The sequence below is a fragment of the Nyctereutes procyonoides genome, unplaced genomic scaffold (genome assembly GCF_905146905.1).
Source record: "Nyctereutes procyonoides isolate TBG_1078 unplaced genomic scaffold, NYPRO_anot_genome, whole genome shotgun sequence".
In the NCBI taxonomy this organism is placed as follows: Eukaryota; Metazoa; Chordata; class Mammalia; order Carnivora; family Canidae; genus Nyctereutes; species Nyctereutes procyonoides.
The window spans coordinates 83,493,437-83,517,372 of NW_026575146.1; the positions used below are offsets into that span (position 1 = coordinate 83,493,437).

The 23,936-nt window shown below is 58.3% G+C and overlaps 2 protein-coding genes across 3 annotated transcripts; one reads left to right on the forward strand and one right to left on the reverse strand.

Moving 5' to 3' along the window:
• Positions 1-376: 376 nt before the first annotated feature.
• Positions 377-9,574, forward strand: LGI4 (leucine rich repeat LGI family member 4). Its single transcript, XM_055310973.1, has 9 exons — positions 377-2,205; positions 2,603-2,674; positions 2,879-2,950; positions 4,252-4,323; positions 4,450-4,521; positions 4,755-4,924; positions 7,065-7,229; positions 7,336-7,841; positions 8,653-9,574. Exons 1-9 carry the CDS (start codon positions 2,042-2,044, stop codon positions 8,965-8,967), a joined length of 1,608 nt encoding a protein of 535 aa, XP_055166948.1. The 5' UTR covers positions 377-2,041; the 3' UTR covers positions 8,968-9,574.
• Positions 9,575-10,460: 886 nt separating this feature from the next.
• FXYD3 (FXYD domain containing ion transport regulator 3) lies at positions 10,461-16,656 on the reverse strand. Of its 2 annotated transcripts, XM_055310974.1 has the most exons (8): positions 16,574-16,645; positions 13,341-13,394; positions 12,190-12,222; positions 12,061-12,084; positions 11,274-11,348; positions 11,156-11,192; positions 10,816-10,853; positions 10,461-10,675 (listed from the first exon to the last, which is right to left on the reverse strand). In XM_055310974.1, exons 2-8 carry the CDS (start codon positions 13,378-13,380, stop codon positions 10,656-10,658), a joined length of 267 nt encoding a protein of 88 aa, XP_055166949.1. In that variant the 5' UTR covers positions 13,381-13,394; positions 16,574-16,645; the 3' UTR covers positions 10,461-10,655. The 2 variants fall into 2 exon arrangements, with proteins under 2 accessions (XP_055166949.1, XP_055166950.1); XM_055310975.1 differs by having other exon boundaries at positions 11,156-11,348; positions 16,574-16,656.
• Between the last annotated feature and the right edge of the window lie 7,280 nt (positions 16,657-23,936).

Here is a 23,936-nt window from a genome sequence, read left to right on the forward strand (position 1 = left end):
GAGCCATTCCGGGTGCAGGACAAGCGCTGGGATCCAGAATTCACCTGCAGGCCTGCCGACCACCGTGGGGGGCCCGCCCTGCGCTGACCCACAAGCGGGGGCCACCGCCCCCCTCATCTCATGGACTGTTCTACACATTGGGGAAGTGGGAGCCACCAATTGCCCCACTTGACAGACGGGGAAACTGAGGACCAGGGAGCCAGATGACTTGCCGGAGCCACGCAGAGCTGAGTCTGTGATCCCTCCTGAGCTGGTGCTGTTGAGCCTCTTGACCTCCGAGTCTTCTGGGTGTGCGTGGCCGTAGCCAGAGAGGCTGTGTGTTTTCCTCAGGGTGGGGAGGGGGGTGGGTTGGTTTAGTTCAGTCCAGGGCCATGAAGTGAATCGATAAACCTCTTCATACCTCATTTTTTCCATCTGCAAAGTGGGGACCAGTAGTATGACTCCCTTCACAGGGTTGTTGTGGGAGCTGATCACATTCGTGTTAGGTCAGGCACACAGCAAGGGCTCAATGATTATTACTACGACTATTTCGGGTTGGGTACAAGTGTCATTTATTACTTTTTCTTTTTTTAATTCTTTCTTTCTAAAAGGCTTAATTTCTTTATTCTCGAGAGACACAGGCATAGGGAGAAGCAGGCTCCGTGCGGGGAGCCCCAAGTGGGATTCGATCCCAGGACCCGGGGATCACATCCTGAGCCGAAGGCAGATGCTCAACCGCTGAGCCACCAGGTGTCTGTATTTTTTTTTCTTACTTAATGGACAGAATCTATCCAAATTGCTAAAACCTTAGTCCAAATGAAAATGACCAATATCCATGAGCTCTGGTCCCCCAAGAGGGAACACAAAGTCATGCGGAGAGGCCCTGGAGCTGGCTGCTTGGGCTCCAGAGCTGGCCCTGCCCCAGTCCCTAACCCAAATCTCAAGTTGACTTGACCTCCCTCCTCAGTGTTTCCATCTGTAAAACAGCCACGTAAGAGGATCAGCCTCAGAGGGTGCGGGGAGCTCAGCATGAGCTGAGAGACGAAGTGTCAGGACAGGGCCTAGCGCAGAGCCAACGCCGAGGAAGGGGGTGGCATCCTCACCATCGGTTTCCCCTGGAGTCGGCTCCTAATCCCAGTGGGTGGTTGGCACTCAGGGGGTTAATTTGAGGCAGGGCCGGCGGCTGTGGGCTCCGGGCAGGGCTGCTGTCCCGCCGAGTGTGGCCACCAGAGGGAGCAGCTGGCCCCCTCTGAGGCTTGGTGCCCCGGCTCATCACACCCTCCGGGGAGGGGGCTGGCTGGGGGAGCCCAGGATGGGACCAGCACCCCCCCTTCCCCGGGGTCGCTCCTGCCACCCCACCCCCACCTGCAGAGCCATCCACTCCCCACCCTGGTGACATCTCCTCACACTCCGAGTGGGGTGGAGCGGGGTGGAGGGGGAATCTGGGGAGGGGGCTGGCTGAGAGGGGTCAGGGCAGCTCCAGCCCTTGCAGCCCCTCCCCTCCCATGGGGCCATCCAGTCCCTTCCTTAGGGCCGCTCTTCCTATGGCCTCTAACCCCCTCCTCCCGCTGCGGCAGTGCCCAGCGGCACACCCGGTGCCCCAGTGAGTCCCTTTCCCAAACCTCCAAGGAGAAGGGGCGTGGGAGGAAGGGGAGAAGGGGAATTGGAAGGGGCGGTGAGAAATAAAGACACCAGACAGAGGGACACACACACACACACACACACACACACAGGCCGACAGACGGACAGAGACAGAAACAGAGAGAGACAAAGAAACAGAGATAGAGAGACAAACGGAACTAAAGACAGAGAGTGGGAAGCGGACTAACTCACTGAGTCAGAGAGAGAGAGAGAGAGAGAGAGAGAGAACTAAGAAAATTAGACGCCCAGGGCATACAGGAAGAGAAGCAGCTGAAGGAGAGACGGAGAAGGGAGAGGCGCGGCGGCCGCGCTGTGCCAGCCGGCCGGATGGGGGGCCGCCCGGCGGGGCGGAGGTAGTGGCCCCGAGTCACCCACCGCGCGGGTGGGCAGCAGAGAGCGGCGGCGGCAGGGGTGAGGGGGCATGGGAGGGGCGGGCGTGCTGCTGCTGCTGCTGTTGGCCGGGGCCGGCGCCTGGAGGCCCCCCAAGGGAAAGTGCCCCCTGAGCTGCTCCTGCTCCAAGGACAGCGCCCTGTGCGAGGGCTCTCCGGACCTGCCCGACAGCTTCTCCCCGACGCTGCTGTCACTGTGAGTGTCACAGTGGGTGAGGACCTGGGGCCCCAGGGGCCGGGGGCAGGGCGTGGGGGGTCCCCGAGGAAGCCGGGACCCTCCAGGATCTTGGGAGGTGGGCAGCAAGGGCTGTCGGGATGCCTCGAAGGGAGCTGCTGGGATGTGGACAGGAGCCGAAGGGAAACTCCAAAGCTCAGGGCAGCATTTGGGGTTCCAGGTGGGGGGCGCGGGGCAGCAGGGGTTGGAGGGCTGGATGTTGCCAGGATCCTTGCCAAGTGAGGAGGGCCAATGCCTGTTTCCCTAGGATGGAAAGGAAAGACATCCAGGGTTGGGGCGGGGTGCCAGTGTCCCCCAAACAGGAGACGGCTCTGGGGCGGGACCAGAGCATTGGGGTGGTTTTCTCCTCCGTCCCCAGCTCACTCGTTAGGACTGGAGTCACCCAGCTGAAGGCCGGCAGCTTCCTGAGGGTGCCCACCCTACACCTGCTGTGAGTGCGGCTCAGCTGAGCCGAGGACTAGCTCGAGGGAGTGGGTGGGTGTTGGCACAGGTACGTGGGGGGGGGTGCACAGAGGTGTACGTGCACGTACGGGTGTGTGTGACCATGTCCATGTGGGTGGAGGTGGGAGCCAATGTTTAAATCTCATGGGGGGCAGTAATTTTGGGGAAAAAACTCTTCTTGCTCCCTTGGCAGCCTCTTCACATCCAACTCCTTCTCAGTGATTGAGGACGATGCCTTTGCGGGTCTGTCCCACCTGCGGTACCTGTGAGTGAGGCCAGGGGATGGGGACAGGGGTGGGGGCTTGGGAGAGGAAGTTGGGGGGGGCCATCTGAGGCTCTGAGAGTAGACGCAGGTAGGGCCTTATTGGCATGGGTAGGGGGAGTGTCTGGACAAGGGTCCCTCCTGGAGGGCAAGAGGCCTGGCGTCTTGGGCTCCTGCTCAGCTGTGTGATCCCGGCCTGCTCACCTCCCCTCTCTGTGCCACAAGATCCACAGCCCCAAGACTGTTTCTGGCTCTCTACCTGACTTAGGGGAGCCCAGGGAGAGTAAAAGAGGCCAGAGATAAGGAAATACTTCAAATGAACAGGAAACAGCTCTGAGGTGGTGATGGTGGTGATGGTGGTACTGGTGGTGGTAGTGGTGGTGGCGGCGGTGGTGACAGTGTGACACCAATGCTGGTGTCAGTGATCACGGTGTTGATGGTGATCCTGTCGCTGCTGCTCACAGGGAAGGGGTGACATTATTGAGGACGATGAAGTGGGGATGATGTTGGTCACAATGGCAGACCCAATGGCGCTGGTGCTGGTGCTGGCAATGAAGTTTGAGGGGCTGGTGTTGCTACTATCAGTGTTGTGGGTGTTGATAATTACAGCATCAGTGTCGCTGTTGGCAACGGCTGTGGGGGCTGCTGGTGTTGGTGCAAGGGCAACGTTGCTGGCCCCGGGTTTGGTGGCGATGATGGAGGTGTTGATGTGTATGGAAGTTGTGGTGGTGGTGATGCTGGGGATAACGGTGACGTTGGTATTGGCAACGCTGGTACCTGTGCTGAAGCCTTCGATAACGGTGGCAGTGTTGATGACGGTGGCCGTCCTGTTGGGGCCACCGTGAAGGCTGTGTTGCCGGTGACGCTTATCAGTATAGCTGGGTAAGGCTTGGCGACGATGCTGTTGGTGTGGACGACGGGAGTGGGTGGTGATGCTGGTGCTGGTGGCGGTGGTGGCACAGTATGGTATGGATGACAGTAACAGTCATTGGCACCGGGGTTGGTGATGGCGACAGGGGCACAGGTGTTGGTCAGATGGATGACGGTGGAGGTGCTGGCGGTGATACTGGAGCGAGTGCTGGTGTCGGTGGTCCTGTGGTGGCAGTGGTGGTGATGCGGTGGCAGTGCTCACTGTCAGGCTGGCAGTGAGCCCAGGGTTAGGTTCTTGGCTCCTGGGATGATAGTCTGGAACCTTGGGGAGGAGAGTTTCCTGGGGAGGCTTCGGTGGGCTGAGTTTCCCCAAACGCTCCGGGGCCACCGCAGGGACCCGAGGGCCTCCCCCTCACCCCACCTTCCCTCCACAGCTTCATTGAGGACAATGAGATTGGCTCCATCTCTAAGAACGCGCTCAGAGGACTTCGCTCACTCACACACCTGTGCGTGCCTCCCCCACTCGCTCACCAGCCCACCCAGACAGCCCCCCAGCCCCAGCCCCAGCACCCAGGGACACAGGGGAGCCGGGTAGCTGGTGACAGCCCCTCCTCCTTCTCTCCTTCCACCAGGAGCCTGGCCAATAATAATCTCGAGACCCTCCCCAGATTCCTGTTCCGAGGCCTGGAGACCCTAACTCATGTGTGAGGCTCAAGGGGGCTGGGTGGCTCCGGGGAGTCTGGGGTTGCTGGAGAGGGACGGGAATGGCTGTGCCCACTTTTGGTCGACACAGATCAGTATGCGATGGTTCTTCCGTATTTTTCACACACCGCCTCTGGGGCCCCATCCTGAACCTTTGCCCGGGGAGGGGGCGGCGGACGTGGCCTCCAGGGGGGTGGAAGCCAGGTCGCAGCCCCTCCCCGGCCTCTTGCCCCAGGGACCTCCGCGGGAACCCGTTCCAGTGTGACTGCCGTGTCCTCTGGCTGCTGCAGTGGATGCCCACCGTGAATGCCAGCGTGGGGACCGGGGCCTGCGCCGGCCCCACCGCTCTGGCCCACATGCAGCTCCGCCACCTGGACCCCAAGACGTTCAAGTGCAGAGCCATAGGTGGGGGCTTTCCCGGCAGGGTGGGAGGGACCGCAGGGGTTCCAGAAGAAGGCGGGAGATCAGGGGAATGGCTCCCAGGGCTGGAGGGCTCACCTCGCTCCCTGCTCTGCTGTTTCCCAGCTTGTGAGACCCTGGGCATGAGCATCGGCTCCCTGAGCCTCAGTTTCCTCATCTGTAAAATGGAGGTAATAAGCCGTGACATAGGATTGCAGCGAGAATTCAGTGATGCATCCACCCACGCCCGCATTTGGCGCAGAGCCTTGGATGGGAGGCCCTCACAAGTGTTCACTCTGGTGGTTGTTATTCATATAAAAAGTGACCATTTACAAATACTTGCTATGATACTTGCTATTTTGCTTTTCCATAAATATGTTTTGGCACCTTTATGGGTCCTGGGCCATGCAAGAGGCACAGCAGGGATGAAGATGGCCCCGGCTCTGGCCCTCCTGGAGCCTGCAGCACAGAGACGGTGGAGAGTGAGAGCCTGGAGTGCTCAGGGCTGGGATGGGGGAAGCCCACCTGCAGGCGCCCCAAGCCAGGGCCAGTGCCAGGGGAAGGTGGAGCGGGAGGGCCAGGGACGGCTTCCCAAAGGAGTGGGTATTTGAGATCAAATCCGAAGGCTACTAATATAATCATCAATTCTTACCATCATCTCAGCATAAGACGTGTTTTTGGTTTGTGGGACTCCTAGAACCAGAGAAGTTGACTTAGGGTCACAAGCAGTCACTGAGGGCCACTCTGTGTCCTGCCCTGTGAGAGGCGATGGGCGCACCATGGTAACCCAGATGGCCGTGGGCCCTGCCCTCAGAAGCCCTGGTGGGTGAGGATGTAGATATTAAACAAAATGCTGCAGAAACAAATGTATGCTACACGTTTTGCAAACCCAGGGAGCGATGAGGGAGATGAAGGGGACGGAGCGGTCCCACCTTCCAAGGGGCATTGGAGAAGGCTTCTCTGAAGAGTTGGCTTTACATCCAGATGTAGTTCAGTGAGGTTCAGAGGGAAGGGCACTCAAGAGAGAGGGAACAGCATGTGCAAGGGTCCTGAGGCAGCAGTCTGTCCTGCCTGCAGATCACAGGCAGGCAGCACCTTGGGGGACTGAGTGAAGGGAAAGACACAGGTCAGGCTGAAGGCAGCAGGGGCCTCACTGTGTAGGACTTTGAAAGCCCACAGACAGCAGAGTGGACTTTACTCTAAAGGCTGGGGGAACCCGCGGGGGGTTTTCGAGCAGGGAGAGGGGGTGATGATATGATGGACATTTTTAATAGACCCACCTTTGCGTGGGCATCCTTGGTAGCTCGGTTCGTTGCTTCAACCCTGGGGCCTGGAAACAAGGCCTCGCACATGGAGTGGGGTATTATAACCAGGGGTCCATCACCCGGCTCCCCCCTCACCGTGCCGGGCCACCTTGGTGCATCAATACCGTAAAAGCTAAGTTGCTGTAACAAAGAGGCTCGAAATACCACGAATTAAAGACGACCGAAGGGTCTGAGGTGAGCAGTCCAGGCGGGTGGGGCAGCCCCCGGGTGTCGTCCTGGTTTTCTCGTGGATGAAACAGAGTTGTCACACATCCATCTGCCAGGTCATGGGGAGAAGGGGAAAGAGACCAAGTCCAGGGGAGCCGTTGCCAAAGGAGCCAGCGAGCATTGCCCCCATCACTTCGCTCTTTTCCGCTGGGAACCCGGCCTGGACGTGGCCACACCTAATATCAGGAGGGAGGCGTCGGGGGCAGCGCTGGGATAAGGTGGCCTGCAGCTGGCCAGCTCTGCGCCCCAGTTCTTTCATGGAAGGGGGGAAGGATGGATCGTGCTGCGCAACCGGCTGCCTGAGCCTCTCAGCCTTAGCTCCCTCGTCTGTAAAACGGACGGAATGGGATGTCCCCCAGAGGGAGCTTGGGGAGGTGAATGAAGGAATAACCATGCGGTTCCTAAGCAATGAGTTGATGACAGGCAGCTTAGGAAATCAAGGATCACCATCTTGTCGTGACTTGATCCACCAACCGATAGAAAGATTCCGCTGTAAGTCCCGCTGGGGCGCACACCGCAGTGGTCCTCGTTGCAGAGATGTGCAAACCGAGGCTCGGCGACGAGGGCCCTCGGGGTCCCCCGGGGCCTGCCTGACTCTCTCCCGCCACCCCCAGAGCTGTCCTGGTTCCAGACGGTCGGGGAGTCGGCGCTGGGCGTGGAGTCTTTCTCCTACCAGGGGGAGCCCCACATGGTCCTGGCACAGCCCTTTGCCGGCCGCTGCTTGATCCTGGCCTGGGACTACAGCCTGCAGCGCTTCCGGCCCGAGGAAGAGCTGTCCGGTGAGCGCCCCGCCTCCGTCCTCATCCTCCCCGCGCCCCACAGCCGCCTGGTGGGCCTGCCCTGCTGGCGGCCTAACCCGGGGCCTGCTCCCCGACGCCCCCACAGCGCCCTCCGTGGTGTCCTGCAAGCCGCTGGTCCTGGGCCCGCGCCTCTTCGTGCTGGCCGCCCGCCTGTGGGGGGGCTCCCAGCTGTGGGCCCGGCCCGGCCCCGGCCTACGCCTGGCGCCCACTCAGGCCCTGGCCCCGCGGCGGCTGCTGCGGCCCAATGACGCCGAGCTCCTGTGGCTGGACGGGCAGCCCTGCTTCGTGGTGGCCGACGCCTCCAAGGCGGGCAGCACCACGCTGCTGTGCCAGGACGGGCCCGGCTTCTACCCCCGCCAGAGCCTGCACGCCTGGCACCGGGACACGGACGCTGAGGCCCTGGAGCTGGACGGCCGGCCGCACCTGCTGCTGGCCTCCGCCTCGCAGCGGCCCGTGCTCTTCCACTGGCTCGGGGGCCGCTTCGAGAGGCGCACGGACATCCCCGAGGCCGAGGACGTCTATGCCACACGCCACTTCCAGGCTGGCGGGGACGTGTTCCTGTGCCTGACGCGCTACATCGGGGACTCCATGGTGAGGCTGGGCCTGCTCGGGGTGGGGGCCAAGCCGAATCCCCCCGGGGGTGGCTTTTCAGCGACGGCCACCTGATGTGGACTGGTCTTCCGGCACTGACCCCGCCTTGCACGCAAGCCTTCAAACTCAAACTCTGACCTGACCTTCGAACTCTGACCCCACCTAGTGTACTGATCCTTGACATCTGGCCACCCCAACACCGACTCCAAGACCACTATGACTCCTCAAGGCTGGCTGACCATAAGCCACTTCCTACCCCCAACCCTGACACTGGTCCCTAACCCCAGCTCTGTAACAATGACGCACTCTAAGACTTACATTTGGCCACAACCACCACACGCTGGACCCCCCAAGGCTGAGGGCCCCCCCCCCCCAGCATTCCCCTTCTGGGGTGAGGAACGGCCAAGTGGAGCGCTCTGGGCCTACAGGCTGAGTCAGGCGTTCACAGGACACGTATGTAGGGAGCAGACTGTGGGTGCAGGGATGGGAGCGGAGAGCCCAGGGAAGAGCCTGCCGTCACGGAGGGAGGTGACTGTGGCGGGGCGGAGTGCGGCCAGAGGAGACGGAGAAATAGACACCCTCATAGGAAAAACCGACGGATTCTATGTGGGGTGCGAGGGAGAGCGAGGGAGAGGCCAAGAACGACCTCGAGTCTGGGGCCTGGGCAGCTGGGCGGTGACAGGTGTGAAGGTAAGAAAGCTGTGGGAGTTTAGGGACCTCCAGGCCGTTGCAGGTGCTCTGAAGCCCCGAGGACACGGGCAGACCTGGGCCTCCTGGAGCCCAGGCCCTAACCAGCGGCCACACTTCACAGGTCATGCGCTGGGACGGCTCCATGTTCCGCCTGCTGCAGCAACTTCCCTCGCGAGGTGCCCACGTCTTCCAGCCCCTGCTCATCGCCAGGGACCAGCTGGCCATCCTGGGCAGCGACTTCGCCTTCAGCCAGGTCTTCCGCCTGGAGCCTGACAAGGGGCTCCTGGAGCCACTGCAGGAGCTGGGGCCCCCAGCCTTGGTGGCCCCTCGCGCCTTTGCTCACGTCACCATGGCCGGCAGACGCTTCCTCTTCGCCGCTTGCTTCAAGGGCCCCACGCAGATCTACCAGCATCACGAGTTAGACCTGAGCGCCTGAGACCCGCGGGGACCTTGGGCATGGCCCGGAGGGAAGGGGCACCGGCGGCGGCAGTCCCAGGCCTCTGGACACCCCCCTGGACCGGCCTCCTGGCCCTCCTCGGGGTGCCGGTGCCTGCGAGGTCCTGACCACAGGCCAAGTTCAAGGCGAGAGCTGGCCCTCCGGTCTGACGCCACGTCTCTAAGGATGACGTGGGGGCTCGGGCCGGGGCGCTGCAAGGAGCCGGGGTACAGAGGCCGCGCCGGGGGTGACGTGCAGAGCCCCACGAGGTCCGGAACTCCCCGTCCCGCCCGCACCCACCCTCCCCGCTCCCGGGGAAAGGGCCGAGGAGCCGCCAGCCGTCCCCTCCCCCTGAGCGCAGTCCGGCCAATCGCTTTTAGCGCCCGCCTCCGTGACGTCATCAGTCGCTGGGCGGGGTTCCCCGCCGGGCTTGCTAAGGTCCTCTGCTGCTGTGCGCATTGCCCGCTGCCGAGGCGGAAGCCCAGCGTGTGGGCCCTTTGCGCGTGCGCGGGGGAACAGGTGGGCAAGCGGGAGCTGCCCGTCTCCGCCGAGGGGCGGGGCTGAGGACCGGAAGTGTATGAGCTCAATAAACGCGCTGTGCACCTGCCGCGCTCGTGGGTGGGGATACTTGGGAGACGGTGTTTCCTGAGTGGCGTGGGCGGGGGCGGGAGTGCTGTCCCAGGAGCTGTATTATGGGGGGTGGAGGGGTCCCGGGGGTGCATCTTGGCTGCCCTGGTGCGCATTCGCTTGCCCCATGAGTGTGAGCTCATGGTTGGGGGGGGGGGTCATGGGATGTTCAAGGGATTCTAGGGCCTTATTAGGGGACAAGTCGCTGGATTATTGTGGGTCTCTTCTTGGGGTCCTGTCTCAGGGCATTGTAGGAGATCATTTTGGGTGTTTTAAAGGGTTTAAGGCATTTCATAGGGTGGCCCTCGGGGGCATCTTGGAGATCTTCCTGGGCATCGGGGGGTTTCAGAGGAGTCTGTGGCTCCTTGGGGGTTCTCACACCATATGGCCACTATACATTACTAGGAGTGCCGTGGGGCATTATTTAAAGGCCTCACGGGGACAGCTGGGTATTAGGAAGGGTTTTCTATAATAAAGTGGGGTCTCGGGGGTGGGTAGGAGGGTCATGCGGTCTTACTATTAAAATCATAAGCTGTCTGACTACTCATATCATAGTAGGAACATCCACATCTTTGTTTTCCTGGGATGGTCTCAGTGTCCCCTTGAACGTCCCAGCAGTGCATCTGGTTAGAGCTCTCTTTCACCCCCCAAAGTGTCCCCCATTTGGCTACTAGAAAAATCTTAAATTGTGCTTGTGGTTCCCCTAGCCTTGGAGGCGGAGGGTGGGCCGCATGCCACTCAGCAGGTCTTGGGCTTTTCCCAACAAGGAGATTCAGCTTCCAGCTTCTGCACCAGCTGCCAGTGTGCATCCACCTTCCAGTCCTCAAAAGCCCACCCCCGTGTACACATAGGGAGTCTTGAGGCTCTTTGGACAGGAGGCGAGATCAATTTTAAGAATACAAATTGAGCAAAAAGACCCCTCCAGAGAGAGGTAAGATGAAGCCCTGGCAAGGTGGTCTGAGGCAAGGAAGGAGAATTCTATCCTGGTGTCCGGGCTCCTGTGCAGAGCTAGGACTTGAGGCAAGAGAAGGGACCTCTATGTCCTTTTGGGTGATGCATCCTCAGCAGTTCTGGGCAGAGCCTGGGAGAGATGATGGGTCCGCTTGTGAGAGCAGATGGAGTTTTTTCCCCCAGGCACGTGCGCACACGAGCATGCACGCTCCCACGCGCCCACCCCTCCCATCCTGTGTTCCCTGCACGCCCATTCTGTTCCTGTCTTACCTGGAGTGATGAGAGGTGGGGCGTCCCCCGGATGGTGGCTAGGGAAAGAAAAGTGGTGAGATCTGTATCCACCCACCTGTCCTCTCCCTCAAGCCTAGAGGATTCTCAGCTTGCCCCGACATAGCTTCCTGGCTATTTTTCCTGGAATGGGAGCAAAGCTTTTCAGGATTCAGGGCCCTCTGAAGACTATCAGCTCTGAAGAATAAACCTGGGAAATCTTAGTGGCGGGAATTCTCCAGGGCAGAGCTGGGAGGCCTCTTTCTGCAAGATTTAGCTCTTTTCACCGGTGAAATGTGTTCACTGCTTAGTGTGAAGCGGGCACGCAGGGAACCCATCTTACCTGGGCTTCTGGCTGAACTTGCATTTGCATTTCCCACCTGTTGGGGGAGAAGGAACGGTTGGGGGGAGGGGACCCACAGCCCTGCCCTGCCAGCTCAGCCACCAGGGTCCCCACTCACTCAAGAGGACAATGATGCCGATGGTGCACAGAACCGCGGCACAGATGAGCCCACCGATCCGGAGCCTCTGCCAGTCTAGGAGAAACCCAGAGGAGGCGATCGATGCCTGCCTGTGTCCTCCCCAGCCCAACCTCCCTCCATTCGACAGGTAGGTATTGGGCGCCTTATGACGGGCAGGGAGCTGGGGACACGGAGCCGAGAGGACAGCAGCCCCCCAGCCCTCCCTTTACCCAACAAACAAGCGATAAGAGATTTAATGGAAGGTCAGGTGGAGATAAGCTTATCTGCCTGAAGACAAATAAGCAGAGCCAGGGAACAAAAAGTCAGAGGGCAGCTCTTTTAGGGAGGGTGGTCAGGGAAGGCCTCTCTGGGCAGGGACCCGAGGAGGCAAGGCAGGGGGCCATGGCAGAGGGATCACAAAGGTCTGGAGGCTTGGAGTGTGTCTGCTGTGTCTGAGCAACAGCAGGGAGGCCACCCAGGTGGTTGTCGCAAGGCGAGCCTCCTCCCAGCAGTGGATTTGAACCCTAACAACGGCTCCTTGTGAACCGCCTGGCTTCCTGTGTGCGTCTCTCCTGCTGGAAGGGAACCTTCCCAAGGACCAGAGTGGCAGGGCTCGTTCCTTTTATTATTGTCGACAGTTCAGTGCCCGCCCCCATCCCTGCCTCTTCCTATCCTCACCCCTGTTTCACGCACATCAGACCCCTGCCCGACCTGTGGGGGCCCCTTGGCACAAAGTGGGCTGTGGGGAGGGGGGTAGTGGCTGGGAGACAGCGGCACTAATTCTCACCATAGTAGAAAGGACTGTCTTTATCTGCAAGGAAAGAAAAAAAAAGAACATGAATCCAGGACAACAGCCAGGAGGGCAGGGGCACGGGGGAGAATTTGGGGGCGAGCCTGGTAGAGGCGTCCGACTCACCTTCTGGGTCATTGGCCTCCAGGGCAGGCAGGCCTGTTGGGAGAAGCAGGAAGGAGAGGGGATGGCCATGCTGGCCCCAGCAACGCCAGCAGGCAGGGCCGCAGGGCCTCGGGGGCCTTGAGAGAGGGTCCCCTGGTGGACAGTCACCCCCCACACACACCTGCTGAGGGCACAGGGGTCTGGCCCCAACCCCGGAGATGTGGACTTCCCCCCAACCCCACCCCTGTGAGCCCCGCCCGAATGCTGCCTCCCTAAATCGGTTTTACTCGGGGTGTCTTTGGACCACCCCTCCACCTGGTGCTTCCAGACACCTGGCTAACCCTGCCTCCTGCAGAAACGGAGCAACATTCTTGTCACGCCGACAGATGGTACCGGTTCCCATCTCAGAGCCTCGTCCACACCGCACCTGTTCTGGTGTGTGCTCACCACTTCCTTTTAGAGCGAATTACTAATTATAAACCCAATACACTGTATTTAAAAGAAATGCAGCTTTCTATCACTACCCTGAATGGAATGCCAGTCTTGCCTAATGTAAGGGATAAAAAATACAATAAAAGCAAAGGACTAGGATTACATTCTGGCCAGAAGCAGCAGGCTACCTGAGCTCTGGCCCTAAGCTCTGTTCTTTTTGCCAAAGGGCCATTAATAAGTTTTAAATATATTTAAAGCACAAGCACATAGTGCTTACTCCGTACTAGGCCCCGTTCTAACCGCTTTTCACATACTAACTTGCATCATCCTCACGACGACAGCACTAAGTACGGACCAGTATTGTCCTTATTTTTACAGCTGGAGAAATTGAGGATTCCTGTAGCTGCTGCATCCACTAAGCTCCCAGTTACTTCTCCTAATAAGGTGCTGGGGAGGTGGTAAAGACACAGCACACAGGGCTGAGCCGTCCCATCAAGGAGGCCTCAAGACGGTGACTCTGCAGCACTGTGAGCCGCTGTCTCCGTGTGTACTTTGCAGCCACCGGTTCCCCCTCAAGGAGATGCTGTCCGGGTAGTCACCACCCCACAGGGGAGGCAGGAAGCACGACAGAGAAACACACAGACGCACACACACACACACACACACACACACAGGTGGGGCTTTGCCACCCCTCAGTGGAAGGGTTTGGGGAAAAGGCGGCCCGGGGCACAGGTGCTCACCTGCCAGGAAGATGAGCAGGCTCAGGACCACCTCTTGCATGTCAGCGAGCTGGCCTGGAGGGGTGGGGGGGGGGCGGTGGGGAGGGTCCAGCTTTAGCAGAGCCTCTGGTTCCCGATCCTCTCCTACTCTGCTCCCACCCAGGGTACACAGCTCGCCCCGGGGCAGAAAGGCTGGCACTAACCACCCCACCCCCGGCTGGAAGGTAAGAAGGAGCCGCAGAGTACAGGGGGGTGGGCGACGACGGAGACCTGGCAAGGAGCCGCAGTAATAACTCACTGGACACCGGTTTGGGGCTTTACGGGAATCGCCCTGGTGACCAAAAGAGGGAGGCGCTGTCTGCTGCTATCCCCATCTTACGGTTGGGGAAACTGAGGCCCTGAAAGGTTAAAATGGGTGCGCAGGGTCACCTTGCCAGGGAGCAGGATTTAAAGCAGCCTGGCTCTGCAGCCGCTGTTTGTCACTCAGGACTCTCAGGGCCTCGGGGTGTTTTGGGAAACGGGATATTGGGAGCCAGGTGGCAGGAGGCCCGGGTTCCCGGGTGTGTCTCCCAGAGACAGCTCGGAGCTTGCCCGCCCTGCCCGGGCTCTGCAGACCTTGGGCTGGGCCTCGGGTCGGGCCGGAGCTGGCTCCTTAGGCTGCTCAGAGCAGGATGTGCAGAGGAGAGCACTGGAGCCTGGGGTGGAGGTGGTGGAGGTGCGGGGGGGGGGGGGGGTCAGAGCAGGGAGGAGCCACCTGGCTGTAGCCCCAGCCCCATCTGTCTCCACAACCCTCGGAGCCCTGGGTCTGCGCTGCCCTGCCCTACCCTGCCCCTACCCTGCCCAGCTCCTGCCCCTGCCCCAGCCCCAGCCCCAGCCCTTACCCCAGTCCTTACCCGTGCCGGCGCCAGCTCCTGCCCCTGCCCCACTTCTGCCCCTGCCCCTGCCCCAGCTCCTGCCCCTGCCCAGCCCTTACCCCTGCCCCTGCCCCTGCCCCAGCTCCTGCCAAGCTCCTCCTGGCAGCCATTATTTCCTCTTTCCCCAGATAGGGCTGTGCAGCAAAAAGAATCCCTCCGTCCCTTTCCTGGTCTGGTATCAGCCCACCCTGCCCCCATCCTGAGTGCCTGAGATAAGCCCCATCTCTCTGTGCACGCCCCATGTCCTCTCCCTGCCCCCGCCCCAGCCCTTGCCCCTGCCCTGCCCCTGCTCCTACCCTAGCCCCTGCCCCAGCCCCTGCCCCAGCCCTTGCCCCTGCCTCTGCCCCAGCCCCAGCCCCGGCTCTGCCCTGCCCAGCCCCTGCCCCAGCCCCAGCCCAGCCCTGCCCCTGCTCCGCTGCCACAAGCATACACTGTCAAAATGCTGACAGCCAGAACTCGCCTGTCCTCCGACCCATCCTATGCTGGGCGTTGCCCAGCGACCTTGCTGTGTCTTCACCCATTGCACCCCCTGGCATCCCCGGAGGTGATCTGTCCCAGCCCTCATTTCACTGAGCCCTTGGACATTCCCTGCTCCATCCCCAGGATCCTCTCTACAGCTGAAGAGAACCACCCATCTCTCTCCGTACCCTCCACGTAACCCCCACCTCGAGTTTCTTTCTCCTTCCTGCCTATTCTCACACACTCTTCCCTGTCCCTGTGCCCACTCAGGTCCTGGCAATCCTCTCAGCGGTTAACCCCCTACAGTGGACTCAAATGCAACCATTTCTTGCAGGAAGGGGCCTGTAGCTTTGGGGAGCATTACTAAGGCATTTAGGGCCCCAGAGATTTGGGGAGAAGAGCTGGAGCGGGTGTGTGGGCAGGACAGCCTGGTGGCTCAGGGCGCAGGTCTGTAGGAGGACCACCTATCCTCTAAAGCTGCCTCGTGGGCACCTGGGGGGCTCAGTGGTTGAGCATCTGCCTTCAGCTCAGGTCATGATCTCAGGGTCCTGTGATCGAGTCCCACCTCGGGCTCCCTGAGAGAAGCCTGCTTCTCCCTCTGCCTGTGTCCCTGCCTCTCTCTGTGTTTCTCATGAATAAAAAAATAAAGTCCTTAAAAAATAAATAATACATAAAGCTACCTCATGAGGCTTTGTCACCCGAGAGGATGCCTCCGTAGTGAGAGCTAGGGCCTACTTGAGCGGTTACCCCATGCCAGGCACTGGTCTCAGCTCTTCACACTTACCCACTCATAGAATCTTCGCCACTCAATGATGTTGGCACCGTGGTCGCCCCACGTTGCTGCCACAGCCTCTTGACCCCGGCTCACTCAGCTTAGTGCTGTCTGCTTCACCCAGGGCCCAGAGTCCCAGCTCTGAAACCTCTTCCCATGGAATGCACCAAGTCCCCCCGGCTGTGAGGGCTCTGTTACTCCCCATCCCCAGGGCCTGTCCGGGCGTCCCCGGCACAGGGGAGACCTAGGGGTGATCTCAGCTGCACCTCAGCCCCAGGGCAAACTTTCTAGCCTGGCTCTCCTGTAGTGCAGGCTGCCCTCACCTTCCCTTCCCGGCCCAGGCTGCTGTTGGAAGGGGCCCTGAGCTGCTCCCGAAGGGACTGTAGTTGGTGTGAGGACTTGGAGAGGATGACAGCCTGCAGATGGGGGCTCTGCACACCCCTCTGGGCTCCCTCCCCGCCCTGCAGGTCCCAACACCAGTGCGATGGCCGGTTCCACCGTCTGCGCTCTGCTGGCCTCTCCGTGATGGTGGCCATCAAGCCCATGCAGAATGACTCCCCCATGTCCCTGGAATTTCCTACCCAACTCCCCACTTTATAGCTTCCCCAGGAAGCCACCATCCCCTTTCCTGAGAAGTATCCAGGACCCACACTCCTCAATCCCTAGACACCCCAAGTCCACCCTGCCGCCCACGCATCCACTCTGATACCCTCAATCTGGCCCTGATCCACCTGGATACCCCCGTCCACCCAGGCACCCCTCTCCAACGCTGTCCACCCAGATATGCCCAACCTAGATGCTTCTGGTCCACTCCGACACCCGCGATCCACCCAGGCACCCCGCTCCCACATGTGGACCTTACCCTCGTCCCAGCTCACTCACCCAGCCCCCTCAAGGCAGAATGATCAGGGTGGGGGGGACCCCGATCAGGCCAATGGAAGATGCTTTGTCTAATCTCCAGCCTCCTGCTCCTTGCACCCCCCCCCCGGAAAAATCCTTGCAAGGAGGAAGTTCTAGTTAGTGTCTTTAACAGAGATCAGTGGGAAAGCTGGAGTGGTTTGGGGGCAGAGCCAAGAGGGTGTTGGAGGGAGGGGACCCCAGCCGCTCACCTGTGTGGCTCCCCAGAAGGCTTGGAAAGTTCTGGGAGACAAGGGAGGGAATGCGGCTGCTAAGCCTGAGTCCTGCCTTTATCCGCACGCAGCTGCCACGCCCTAGGCAAACCTGGGCAGGTAGAGAACAAGTCGGACTCCCTAAAGCTCTGGGGCTCTCTCACCCCATTCCTGCTCTTAAAGAGACAGCTCCCACATCCTTCTTCCCAGCCAGGGTGCTCCCTGAGGTCCCCAAGGTCACAGCAGCCTCAGGTAGGCTGAGGGGGCATACGATGGGCCGGAATCTGCTCCTCACATCAGGAGAGGGGGCTTTCTTCAATGTCTCGCCCCTGTGGAAGGGACCTGGAAGGAAGAAGGTTGAGGTCTCCAACAGCAAAGCTTCTGTCTGGAAGAATGGTGGGGGGAAGGCGAGGCACTGGGGTGATAATCTCATGTCTGTCACTTAGATTGTGTGCTACACTTGGTCCAGGAGGGCTTGGTGGCAGTTTCAGGATATCTGAAGTCCCTTTCCAGATCGCCTGTTGCTTCCGACCCCTTGAGGGTCAGCAGAAGATGCTGATAGGACCAAGGTCATGAGGTGAGAGCAGGGGTGCACAAGGGCTAGGAGTGGAAGGGTGGGCGCCTTCGGGCTTTAGACCATGACCTCGCTCCCAAGTGCCCAACGTGCCCTGGAGAGATTGGGAACTGGTTTCTGAGCATCGGAAGACCTTCCTAGCTCGGGCTCTTCCCGAGGGTGCTGGGAGCCAGATGCCTGGGTCCAGGCCGAGGGCGTTGGGGTGGAGGCTGCCTCCCACTCCGGATAAGGCCATTGCGCAGCGGTGCAAGGCCCCCTCCCTCCCTCCCCCCTCCTGTCCCTCCTCCTCATGGCATTCCTTCTGGCTGGGGTCTGTGTAGGCCCCCACATGGTCCTCGTTGGGGTGCCCCCTCCCCCTAATTCTGCCTTTTTAGACAGAGGGACTTTTGTCTGGGGGCTGGATGGAGAACAAGGCGCCTTTGAGTGGCTGGCGGAGGATTGGGGTCATGGGGAGGGGCAGGGCCAGGAAAGGGGTGGCTCTGCACTGGCCACCAGCTGGACTCCAGGCGACCCCCAACACCATCTCGGGGGCGGGGAGGAGGGCTGGAGGAGCCAGGCCAGGGAGAGTGCGGAGTGCAGGATGGGGAAAGGGGGTTTCCGAGGTCAAGACTCTGCTGGGGGTTGTCTGCTGGGGGTTGTCCTTGGGGCCAGGGAGAAAGGACCCCCCCACTTCCTAGCTGGAAGGGCTGGGGAAGCAAGGAAGGCAAGCCCAGATACATGCTTTCTTTATGTGTCTCCCTCAGGCAGTTTTTCAATCCCAGGCCTTAGACTAGGACAAGGCCTCCCCGGCCCTGCTCCCATTAAGAAGTCCCTACAAGGAGTGGAGGGGGCACTTGGGGTGAGAGGCTCCATCAAAGTGGGAGGTTCAGGGGGAGACAGAAACAGTCAAGGGAGGCCTGGAGGGGATGATCCCAGTGCAGCTAAGGGGGTCTTTTGTCTCGGGGAAGACAGCCTCTCTTGCCCAGACTTTCAAGATGCAACGTCCCTGGGAAGACCCCCTAGGTGCTCTTGGGGGTTGGGTGGTGTCTCCCTCTGCTGGGAAGTGCAGGAACTGCAGGCATCAGGGAGAAGAGGCCTGCGCTCAGGGCGGGACTGTCCTTTACCTGGGCCCGCGTCTGCAAACTGAGATGCCAAGGGGGCCAGGCAAGGATTGTGAACGAGTGCAGCAGGACGGGCACGAGACCACAGGGCGCGCTGGCAGCTGGGCAAACGGGAGAACTATTGTCCTGTTTAAAAGGCAGCCGCCCATGGGATCCCTGGGTGGCTCAGGGGTTGAGCGCCTGCCTTCAGCGCAGGGCGTGATCCTGGAGTTCCCAGGATCCAGTCCCACAACGGGCTCCCTGCATGGAGCCTGCTTCTCCCTCTGCCCCGCCCCCCTCTCTCATGAATAAATAAATAAAATCTTAAAAAAAAAAAAAAGGCAGCCACCCAAACGACTGGAACAAGCTCGGTGCACAGAGAGGACATCTCGCTACTATGGGCGCAGAAAAGAGCAAGATATATAGGAGTATGCTACCTTTGGGGGGCGTGGAGAATGTATTTGCATACACTTGTTCATGAATGAAATAACTCTGGTCAGTGAGAGGCTGGGGGGCTGGCACCAAAGGAGACGCCTCCCTCTTGTACCTTTTGAATTTTTATATTCTGAAAATGTCCTACTTCAAAATAAGTATAATTAAAAGACATAAAGGATAGTCTCCACACCATCCCAGGCAATTGCTGTTATATTTTCAATTGATATTAGGAACCCGAATCTTTACACGGAATTCCCGATATGAAAAGTTGGTTCAGGGGCGCCTGGCTGGCTCGGTGGGTTGGAGCCTAGACTCTTGACCTCAGGGTGGTGGGTTTGAGCCCCACGCTGGATGTAGAGAAGACTTTAAGAAAAAAAAAGTTGAAATAATAAAATAAATAAAATAAAAAGTTGGCTAGACTTTTTTTTTTTTAATGTGTGGTTTAAAAAGTTATGCAAGTCCAACAAAATACCTCTAAGGACTGGTTTCAGCCTGCAGGACCAACTTCCGCCAACTTTGTTTCCTGAATCTTTCATCACAGTGGCCTTGCATTTAGATATACAGACATTTATGGGGCTTTTATTCAACCCAGGCCAACCGTAACAACCCCCCAGGGCTGGACCAGAATGTGCTTATATAACCACATGTGCGTCAGGCTGGGGATGGATGAACGTGCGCACACTGACACTCGGGGGAGGTTTGCAGGGAGTAGTGGGTGCAGCTGCTTGCATCCTACTGGTTGAATCTTGAGGTGTCTTCTAGGCCAATTTGACTTCAATCATATTTAAAATCTCTCTTTCTCTCTACATATATATATGATGTATGTATATATGATCTTTTATATGTAAATATGTTACATATATTATTATATTATATAGGTAATAAAGTCATTTGAAATATTTCCCCTTCATTTTGCTTTGACATCACTTGGCCCTGAGGAATCTGCCGAAGCTCACGATTAACTGTGATTTCTCAGTATCTTGGGAATTCTTGCAAAATGAGAAAAACCAAACCTACAGATAGCTTCTGGACGCGACAAAGTGTTCAGCAATGCCACGCTGAAGTACCAACGCAGAGCCATAGGGTGTCATGTATCACCGACTCTGCTCTATTAATTTGGGTTTTGCCATTTGCTTCTGATGTCCGGGAGGGGGGCCAAAACCCAACATGCCTCCTTTGGTTCGCAACGCGGTGCAAAAATGCACAGTTGCCGACATTTAAACATCGGGATGTTCCCAACTGTAATCTGTCTTTCCAGCTTCTCGTGGAAGACACAGCCTGATCCGACCTGCGCTTGGAGATTCCCACTTGGCAGCAGTGGCTGGAGGGGCAGGGCCATGTCCTGCCTAGTTTGAGGCTTCATGGGAGGGAATGGGAGACAGGGACACCCACCTCCCGCCTCACACCTGCATCTGCCTTCGGGGCCACGGTTACGGGGCAGACCCTGGACGGCCGCGGCCCAGGATGGATGGGGCATGGTTTACACAGGAAAGACCCCCGGCCTGTCATCCCGACTCTGCCCACAGCGACGGGGAAAGGCTCAGTTAAGGAAAAGCTTGGTCGTGTTTTGTGACCCCCTCCCAAAAAGGCATTGACAGCAACTGCCCGTGGAGAAGATCGAATCCTTCACAAGTGCCCACCTGCCCAAAGACAGGCAGGAGAAGATGTCTGAGAGGCAAGACACTCGGGGAAAAAAATAATAACTGGGACACAGATACATGGAGCAAAAGCAGATGAGGGAAAATAGTAAGAATCGATGGATCTTCATAAGGAGTATTTGAGTTCGTTGTACTCTTAAAATTTTTTTTTATTTATTCATTTGATAGAGAGAGTGCGAGAGAGCACAATCCAGGGAGAGAGGCCGAGGGAGAGGGAGACGCCCACTCCCCCCACTGCCCGAGCAGGGAGCCCGATGTGGGGCTCGACCCCAGGACCCCAGGATCATGACCGAGCCCAAGGCAGACGCTTCATCCGCTGAGCCACCCGGGCGCCCCTCGTTGTGCTCTCTATGTAACTTTCCCGGCATGACAAAAATTCAAGATCAAAGTTGGCGAAGATAAATAAAAATTCTTAAATTGAGGTTAACACCAAAGAGGCAACTGCAGGAGGAAAAAAAAAAGGCAAACGTAGGGGAAAAAAAGTAAATTCGGAATTGGATAAGTTGTTACAGGAGCAGAATTGAATTGGACTTTGAAAATTGTGTATTGAGGTATTTGGCACGTAGTACATATGAAATATTGTATGTGAAAAATAAATAAATTTCATATATGCTTCTTTCTTCAGAGATAAAAGCTCGCGTTCTTTATTCGCCCTCCCACGAGGTCTTCCTTTCCTTCGCTTCGGTGGGTTGCCTTGTCTGCGCCCCCCGGGTGCCCAGCCCTGCCCAGTGGGGTGGGGGTGTCCCCGGGGCTCTGAGGCTGGCCCTGGGGTTGACAGGCTCCCTCCTGGCTGCAGAGGCAGGGCCATGAGTCTGCAGATCCAAGAGCTTGGCCGGCACCCGTGGCCGTGGGGAGGCAGTGACCCAGCAGCTGCTGGCACCAGGGCCCCTGTCATCCTAGCATTTCCACTCTACCGCCCCCACCCCTCCGAGTCTAAGAAGGTGGGGCCGCACCCCTGCACGTCCCTGGGTCACCTACCAACCATGGCTGACTGTCTCACTCAGTTTCCAACCAACAATGCTCTACTCGGCTGCAGGTCTCACCTCCTGCGAGGCAGGCGTCGCTCTTCCCAGTGGGGGCAAGGGTGGCAAAGAGGGGCTGTCGCTTGGTCTCAAGGCACACGGTTCTCTCAGGGTCGAAGTTGGGGTGTCAAGCCAGGTCATCGGGCTCCATGCCTATGTGTATGCTTATGGGGGAGGGGGGTGACCAAAGGACAACAGGACCCTGCATAAATTTGAGGGTCCTGAGAACAGACAACAGGTTAGAAAAGAGGCTTAGACCACAAAGAATATTTCTAGAAGCAACCACATCTCCCCCACTGCCCCCACCCTGGCCTGGCCTCCATCGTCCCGGTCCGGGACCCCATAGTTGCTGCTCCCCACGTCCCGGGTCCCGTGCCTGCCCTGGGTCTGTTCCCCACCTGCCCGCAGCCAGAAGGAGACTGTGTGCGACCCCCTGAGTCAGGTCAGGGCCCTCCTGGCTCAGAGCCCTCCCCTGGCTGCACCTCTCTCCTAGTCCAAGTCCACAGCATGCCCTGCGACCCCTAAGTCACTCCTCTGGTCCCTGGTTTTCTCTGATGTCATCATCTCCTCCCCCTCAACCCCTCACTCACTTGCTCACTCAGCTCCAGCCACACTGACCTCCCTCCTGGTCCTCCAGCACCGCGGGCGCCCTTCCAGCCCCCGGACGTTTGCACCTGCAGTTCCTTCTCGTAAGGTGCACTTGGGTCCCTCCCTCAGCTCTGTTCTTCGGGGCTTTGCTCAGACATCACCTTCTTGGTGAGGCCCTCGGATTTAAAACTACATCTTCCACCTGGAGCCCCTGCCCCATGCTATCACCTCCTGACCTGTGTATAATTACACACTTACTGGTTATAGTCATTGTCTCTTTCACCTCTGGAACGTCAGCTCTGGGAGGGAGGGACCTTGGTTGTCCCCTTCCTTCTGTGTCCCCAGCGCCAAGCACAGGGTCCTGGCACATAGCAGGCGCCCAAGAAATATTTGTTGAGTGACTGAATGAAAACCGTTCTTGAGAGTTACCGTCCCCCGGGCCTGGTAACAAGATGACTCAAGTACCCTACTCTCCTCAAGTAGATCTCACTTTGGACGCACACGGTAGGCCCACAGGTGGAGAGGGAAGGAACTTGGAACCAGGGAGCCTAGCTTCACATCCTAGCTCCACCCCTTTTCCACTATGTGACTTCAGGCAAGGCAGTCTCCCTCTCTGGGCCTCAGTCTCCCCATCTGTAAATTAGGCTAAGAATAGCCCTCACCCTGTGGGGCTGCCCTTTGGATTCAATGGGGTTGTTGTGTGGGATGCTGGCAGCGTGACTAATTCTGAAAGCTGGTTCCCTTCCTGGAAGGGGGTGGGGTGGAAGGGGCAGGGCCGTGTGTTTTCCAACAGCCAACAATGGAACTCTTGTAGGCAGGGGCCCTCAGGCGTGGCAAACACAGCCACCCCTGTGGGTTCCAGATAAAATTTTCAGGTCTCAGAGGGGACGCTTTCCGGGCATTTACATTCTTTGAAGACTGTTGCAATAAGAAATACTGGTTTAAGAATGTGAGCCCACTGGGGTGGGCTCCTATTTTACCCTTCTCCCTATAATGAGCAGCTGTGAAGGCTGGGGATTGGGGGGGGGGTTCCCGGCCACCTACAGCTCCTGAGGGCAGGACCAGATAGGCTAAGATAATCTTTGGAACACAAGGATTGGTTCAGTGGGGTCCAATAGAAGTGAGGCCCAGAATTTTGCTTAGTAATTAAGGGAAAAAAAGATTTGGGGTTTGCTTTGATTAGTGCGAAATGCACATTTGGGACCTGGAAATTGCAATCATTTTGCCACCACAGGAAGAGCCAACCTGAGGCCAAAGCTAACCCAACCCTAGAGAGGACCACAAACCAAGAGAAAGGCTGGGAAACAGAATCTGCACCCTGATCAAATCATGCCTGATCTCCCTCTGGAGTTTTCAGTCATGAATCTAAAAATTTGACTTGTTTGAGTTAATTTTAATGGGGTTTTCTGTTTTTTTTTTAATAACAACCAAAATAGTACACAGAGAAATTGTGCAGACCCAGAATCACACTGCACTTTCACTGGGATATGTCACAGGACTTTTACTTAGTTTGAGCCAAAACATTTCTTTTAGCTTTAATCAGTCCAAGTATCTTTCTAGAAACCAATAAGTGCTTACTTTGGCCGGGTCAGGTATTTCTCTGTGTGGACAAATCTTTGCCCCATTCGGCCAGATAGACATCTTTGAGAAAGACCTGTCCTCCTTCATAAGGTCCACCTTGTAAAAGGGCAGAGCCAAAGGACTTGGCAAAGACAGAAGCATAGGTGCCTGGGAGCTCAACGGTCCTCCCATCGAAGGTGGCGATGTGCTAGTGCACAGACCCCTGGCAGGTGCCTGAGAAGAGTGGGTGGCACCTGGAGATGCCCTCAGGGTCCCCTACTTCCCCCAGAGCCTGCAGGAGCAGTTGAGTAGTGCGTGGCATGGTTGGGCTGTGATGGAATTGTTCACAATGCTCCCCGGCCCAAAAAGCCTTCCTGGCCAGGAGGTCCCTGCCACCCAAGGAACATCCATAGTGGATGCGGGGCATGCCGTCAGTGTCCCTGAGCA

Excerpts from the sequence above, each read along its gene's own strand:
- LGI4 (XM_055310973.1), top strand. The coding sequence starts at position 2,042 with ATGGGAGGGGCGGGCGTGCTGCTGCTGCTGCTGTTGGCCGGGGCCGGC. Across the intron at positions 2,206-2,602 it reads TCCCCGACGCTGCTGTCACT|CTCACTCGTTAGGACTGGAG; the intron begins GTGAGTGTCACA and ends CTCCGTCCCCAG. Across the intron at positions 7,230-7,335 it reads GCCCGAGGAAGAGCTGTCCG|CGCCCTCCGTGGTGTCCTGC; the intron begins GTGAGCGCCCCG and ends ACGCCCCCACAG.
- FXYD3 (XM_055310975.1), bottom strand. The coding sequence starts at position 13,380 with ATGCAAGAGGTGGTCCTGAGCCTGCTCATCTTCCTGGCAG. Across the intron at positions 11,349-12,060 it reads AGACAGTCCTTTCTACTATG|ACTGGCAGAGGCTCCGGATC; the intron begins GTGAGAATTAGT and ends GGTTTCTCCTAG. Across the intron at positions 10,676-10,815 it reads CCCACCTCTCATCACTCCAG|GCTCTGCCCAGAACTGCTGA; the intron begins GTAAGACAGGAA and ends CATCTCTCCCAG.